The 6,432-nt window shown below is 45.0% G+C and overlaps 1 protein-coding gene across 1 annotated transcript; it reads right to left on the bottom strand.

Annotated features, from left to right (window-relative positions):
- Window positions 1-1,648: 1,648 nt before the first annotated feature.
- LOC104591026 (putative strigolactone esterase DAD2) lies at window positions 1,649-3,196 on the bottom strand. The gene is made up of 2 exons (XM_010249798.3): window positions 2,550-3,196; window positions 1,649-2,427 (listed from the first exon to the last, which is right to left on the bottom strand). Exons 1-2 carry the CDS (start codon window positions 2,918-2,920, stop codon window positions 1,998-2,000), a joined length of 801 nt encoding a protein of 266 aa, XP_010248100.1. The 5' UTR covers window positions 2,921-3,196; the 3' UTR covers window positions 1,649-1,997.
- Between the last annotated feature and the right edge of the window lie 3,236 nt (window positions 3,197-6,432).

The raw sequence follows: 6,432 nt of genomic DNA, 5'->3' as shown, positions 1-6,432 counted from the left end.
AAATATTTATGATGTTTGGCTGTAACATGTTGTGAGGTAATTATGAAGAGGGTTAGGAGGACGAAATCGGATGTCGGCTTCCTCTTGTTAGCTTTTTCAATTTGGGTCAGTTGCAATTGGATAGTTTGAGATGAATGATACAATTCTGATGCAAGGAAAGAGCCAATTTGCTTTCATGTACTCGGTCTTCCTCCGGCCGCACGAAATGCAAAGTAATTGTTTATTCTAGTTCTGTCCAATTACATTTGATAAGGTTGCAACAATGTTAACTCTGTCAAAGAAGAGGGGGAAGGGCTTGGAAACCAAAATACTAGTTTTTCATATCTTATGTCTTATGGCAATGGATCCTGGTTTTAAGTTGAAGTAAAGATGATTAATCGCCCATAACCAAAGAGAATTTAAGGGTGAAACAGGGTTCATGTAGCAAATCTCGTATAGTTGGGATAAGGATTAGATAATGGTGATGATGAATTAAGAGATGTAAGGGTCCATTTGATTCATACAGTTGGAATCGGAATCAAAATTCATTAGAATCATTTGAAATGGGATTTCATTCTCAAGGGAGAGAGGGAGGGAATAGCCATTCCCTCAAATGGGAGAATGCCATTCCACCAGGAATGGAAATAGGATGGCCCATTCCGATTTCATTACAATCAATAGTTGGAATCGAAATGGTCCATTCCAATTCCCACAAACCAAACCAAGGGTCCTAAGAAATGATGAAACTAAAAACGAGGAAATAGATCTAAAGCTCTTATTGATGTTCAAACCACTGAATAATTCTACTCACCTGTTATCTGAATTTGTCGTAGAGCACTTCTGTGGCTTCAAATCCTGCATATGATGATGTTCGGGAAGTGAATATACAAAGTGCAATGAGAGACCCATCTTTTTTTCTCGATCTGGGAAAACATTCACACAGGGAACTGAAGCAATGAAGCAAATCAGTAACTCTAAAATTTTCAAGGCATCTCCACAGGAATCGGGTGTTGTTGAATCACGAATGCCATTGAATATACCGAATTCGTCATCGGAGCTACAACTCTAATTTACTTTGGAGCAATCTTAGTTAATTCTATCGGCATTTAGCTACCATTGAGATTGAGTGCTTTTAATTGTTCTCTTCGACGAAGTTATCTGAACCCTTCCGTCAAAGTTAACGGCTGTTTTGTGTGAAAAGGGGTGGTCAAGTATTACCACGTCACGCGTGAGACGTAGATGATGACATTTTGGCATGTAATGTGCTATGCTAATCCAGCTCTACCACGTCAAACGTAGGAAAGAGGCTCAGATTGGGACAAAAATCAATAAATTTTGGTGGATTATTTATGATCTATTTGTTGTGGTTGGAGTTGAGGATGGAGCAAGTTTACCGCACACAATTGGGTCCACTACTATATTTAAAAGCAATCCTTATCCCCCGAGCCACATGCCAACAAGGCAACAACAACCAACCCGTCCGTTTCCATAATCGATGGCGTACGGATGGTTATGATCTCCAATCAATGGAATATGGTATGAGGATGTTGTGACCCCACCATTTCCTGTAATTTTTTTATAGGATCTAACGAGTGGTGGCCCACGGCAATCGTGCATCTCCTCCGTCATTCATGCCGTCATTTCTTCACACAATCCCATACGCGACGACTAGACATAAAAATAAGATTTCGAATGCAAGAGCATCGTAACATTATCCCAAAAGAAGGAAGAAAAACAAAACTACAAAAGGCCGTCATCACGTGATCACCACGTGTGGGATCTTATCCTTCCAAAATCAGTGTCGTCTGGTCTGTGTGTGTACTGTATCCCTTCTATAATATATCTATTCCACTATCCATCCATCCATCTATCGTCAAACTAAGAATTAATCCCACGAGAAAACAAAAAAAAAAAGAAAAAGAATACAAGGACTGATGTCCACAACTTATTCGCCAGGTGTCCACATCGCTAGCCTTATTCGTTCTGTCTAATCCGTGGGCTTCGCTCTTTGACTCGACTCACCGTGATAGAGCTCGCCGTAGACGGTGAGCAAGCAAGGCCGGCGCGCTCAGATGCGGCAAATGCCCCTCGATGTTTAATATCTCGGTCGTATTCCGACCACCCAGATGGGTCTTCAGGTAATTCGCCACGGATACCGGCACTGATACATCCTTGGCAGTCTGAATTATACAGCAAGGCACCTTTACCAGCCCCAAAATCCCCCTCAGATCACTATTGAACACGGTTCGGCACACGAATAGCGATATGTCGGGCCTCATGTTGAATAAGGTCCGGCTGAATTCCCTGACGGCAACCGGTACGTCCGCTCCAACGGCTAATGGCGCGAACCCATTTACCCATGCCTCGTAATTAGCCTCCATGGCCGAGAACACTTTCTCGATCTCTCCCTGCTCGAACCCGCCGTGATAATCTGTGTCATTTAAGAACCTGTGAAATAGAACAACATACCCATCTGCATTATTTTCATAATATATGAGAAAGATTTGGTTTCAGCTTCTCTTTTTTCCTCTGAATAAAATAAAATTTCTTCATTTCGATCTCTTAGTTACCTGGGGGAGGCACCGATGAGAATGAGTTTGGTAAAGAGATCAGGTCGGCGAATGGATGCCAAGATGCCGATCATGGCGGAGACAGAGTGACCGACATAGGCGCATTTGTCGACGCCGAGGGTATCGAGGATGTAAAGAAGGTCGTCGACATAGGCATCGAGAGTGGTGTATCGTCGAAAGTCAAAGTAATCGGGATTGACACTGCCAGCACAAACAAGGTCGTAGAGGACGATACGGTAGTGCTGCGAGAAGTAGGGGATGATGCGCTGCCAAGCTGATTGATCGGTACCAAAGCCATGGGCAAGGACGAGGATCTTGTCGCCGGTGCCTACAACCCTGACGTTGAGGGCTTCCAACAGATTGTTTTTCATGTGGCTCTGTGTGTTTGTGATCGCAGCCGCCGCTCGCGCGCGCACGCAGCCCGCCGCTGGTGGACTGACAGCGGGAAATTGAGATTGTGGGTAGGTTGAGACGAAGGGAGAAGTAGGTATAGAAGAAGATAAGGTGACTGAGAACCGATATCTCCCTGTGTGTGTGTCTCCTATTTATATTGTTTTGTCGAGTCAAAGCCATTATCTGGTATGTTTAATCAACATGATCCAAATCCGATCTTGATTGAAACGGGGTGATCCGAACCCAATTGCCACATTTACTAGACTCTGAAGTCGTATATAAATATGAGTTAATTACTTTTAAGTCTTAAATATACTCTGATAGAAAAAATTAAATGTCCTTAACTGTTATTTAAATTTTTAAAATATGCAGTTGATGACAATGAGTACATGGACTACAGAGACGAGAAATTCATTAACAGAAGTGGACAAACCAATCATATTTCGCCTTATCATTTTAAATTGTTGAGTGGGATTTAACGGCAGCAGACCGCTTGACACCAGTTATGCGCTCCAAAACCAATTGGACTGAGAACCCTTTCCCATAACCACATTGCTGTGAATTCGGACAATCAGAATTCGCAGCGGCAACCAAATTCCGACTACAATGCAGCGGCAACCAAATTCTTCTTCTTCTTCTTCTTCTCTACTCTCTTCTGCTTTCCGCTATTACAAACTGCAACTTTTCTTCCTAACCCAATCCAGCCCCCATCAAACAGCTTCTTGAGACACCAAACATAGCGGAATAGACAGCCTCTAGTCACCACCTTCATGTGACACCGAACACATTCTTCTCCCTATATCTCTCTCCACCACCGAATCCACTGATCTCCTTACAGAGATGAGTTGAGTCCCCATCAACACCATTGTGGTTTCCGATTGAGCATTAACAGTGTTCGGGTGATGGTTGACATGGCCAAAGATGCCACGTGGCAATCTTTGCAGCTGCCCTCTCTCTTAAGCCACGTCAACGCCACACGTAGAAGAGCACGACTAAGGAGTATCCTGTACAGACAAGGAAGCGGACTCCACGGGAAGAAGAAACCTCCCGAAGGCCTCGGTGGACGCCCTCATCTCAACAACCACAGAAGCCCTATCCATTTAGAACACAGACACCCAACTATAAATAGATATTCCCCGCTCGAGGTAAGAGACTTTTAGAAGAACACTCTTTGAATACGTCTTCACATTATCTCTTCAACTCGAACCAATGCTATTTCAACTTGCTCGTCCCGAGCACACCTTTATCTATCCTACTAACTTGAGCGTCGGAGTACCTACCCAGGGAACAACTCCTCGATCCTCTAACATTTCCCTTGGTTGCAAATGTCGGTGCACAGCTTCGTCCAGTTGGCAGGACTATCTGATTGTGTCTTCGGTTCGGAACACCTCGGATCGAATAGCATCAGAATGGCACCATCTGTGTGAAATGAACAAAAAGTCATTTCCCAAACCCATCTCCATGCACTAAAAGAAACCATGCCTAAGAATACGTCCGACCACTCTGGAGCCCTTTCCCCATCTCAGGGATCACGCTCACTTCGTAGCTCCTTGCCTCGAGAGCCCCAGCATCAAGTAGCAGTCGACCCCGCACAGTTCCAAGCCATGCAACAAAAGGTCGACCATATCCTAGCCATGATGGAGATGCTGGGGCAACTAGCTCATGCCCCCCAAGTTACTCACCCTGCCACTCAGGCGCCTACTATAGTTGATCCTCGCATCGAGGACCCCAAAAGGCGCCACATAGACAAGCATAGGGCCCAATCCGATCATGAGCGACCGCGGCCATCTAGAAGATTTGACTCCCCAATCCAGCTTCACATGCACAATTCCCGCAATAGATCGCACTCCGCTTGAGTGCCGACAAAAGAATGGATCGACTAACGTCTACAGCAATCATCGATCTTGCTAGCAGAATCCAGCTCGATCTGAGACCGGCTCGTAATCCCTAAAGGGTAAAAGTCCGTAAATGAGGTCCCAGCTGACAAAGATGCCGAGATTAGAGAAATGAGAGAGTGCCTGGCTGAATTGGAACGCAGCCAAGCGGATACAAGCGCGACTCCTCCGATGGCCCGGCCCTTAGACCAGCACCACAAGCAGTCCATGAAGGAACCCATCTTCATCCAGGAGATTGTTGATAAGCTCCCACAGTCGGCTGGCGACCCCCTCAGTTCAAGAAATATGGTAGAGCCTTAGACCTCAACGATCACATTGAGGGGTTCAAGGCAATAATGATGTTACACGGCTCCTCCGAAGATCTCATGTGGAAGGCCTTCGTCGCCACCCTCCACGGTGTCACTGGAACCTAGTACGCCTGAAAGAATGGTAGGATCCATCTAATGGACGCCATAAAGGTTGCGGAATGGGTGGGGCGAATTTCAAAAATTTCCTACCTTCTCCCAACTGGGAATCATATTCCCTGAATTTAGAATACAATATTCAAGGATCTACTTGAACCCTAATCAAACCAGATCTGTACCAAAAGATAAATGGGAGGATTATACCTGATCCGGAGAAGCAGTATCTCCCAAAGTTGGTGTTCACGCCCAAAGAATGCTCCAAGATCTGTCCCTGCTGAAGATGACACAGCTGTGGATGGAACAGAACCAGCAGGGTGCGTCCTACACACTGGATCCTTCACAAGAATCCCCTGGATGTACTAAACACTGAATTCTTTCAGTCTTTCTTGCAAGACTAATGTCAAGAACTGGTTTCTTGACTTTCTTTTCTGCAAAGATCAAATCTTGCAACAATGCAGATGGCGGCGGCAGGAGGATGAGATCTAATCTCAATTCGCAGGAACCTTTCTTGCTTATCAGAACCTCTTGGATCGAAATCTGATTTCCCTCTCTTGGTTCATTCGAAAATCTCCTCTCTTTTCTTCTTGATTAAGAAATCTCCTAATTAGGAGTTATCCCAATCCAAATCAGTATTTGGATAGGGGATAATCTTAATCCCTTTCCCAGATAGAGTTAGCTTACTCCTGATCTTATCAGGAGGTTACCAGATTCAAATCTGATTTGAATTTGGTCTCTAAGAGTGGATAAGGCTAAGAGCCCAATCCTTTTTGCTAACTTCAATCTCAAATTCGCCCCATTGATGGGTGATCATATCAGCCCACTTCGAAATGGGCTTTTGGCCCATTAAGTATTCAGTGTTTAATTAGTTTCCAATCTGCTGCCCAGTTGGGCTTCTTTGTATGGCGTGGGACCCAAGCATTGATCTACACACCAGCCACATGGGTTCGGCCCAGCCTTTAATACAAGGCCCAGCCAAATTCACTGAAAATCTCAATGAACCCCTTGAGTCCATCGTATGAACCCTATGGGCCCAACACTTACATTAAGTGGTCCCTGGGCCAAGCCATCTTATAAAAACCCAGGGACTGTGGGCAGGTGCAAGATTAGCCCATCAGGTATTATCCTAAATGGTCTTACACTTAACCTCTCAGCCCTTAATGATCAAGCACTGCCCGACAAGAGAGGACCTCT

Source organism: Nelumbo nucifera, chromosome 1 (genome assembly GCF_055504915.1).
Source record: "Nelumbo nucifera cultivar China Antique chromosome 1, China Antique-T2T, whole genome shotgun sequence".
Taxonomy (NCBI): domain Eukaryota; kingdom Viridiplantae; phylum Streptophyta; class Magnoliopsida; order Proteales; family Nelumbonaceae; genus Nelumbo; species Nelumbo nucifera.
Note: the sequence above shows the minus strand (reverse complement) of the source record. Positions and strands in the feature narration are given on the sequence as shown.

What these genes read in the sequence shown, in the direction of transcription:
- LOC104591026 (XM_010249798.3), bottom strand. Translation starts at nt 2,920, where the DNA reads ATGAAAAACAATCTGTTGGAAGCCCTCAACGTCAGGGTTGTAGGCACC. An exon ending in CTCATCGGTGCCTCCCCCAG is followed by an intron (nt 2,428 to 2,549) that starts GTAACTAAGAGA and finishes TCTATTTCACAG; the next exon opens with GTTCTTAAATGACACAGATT.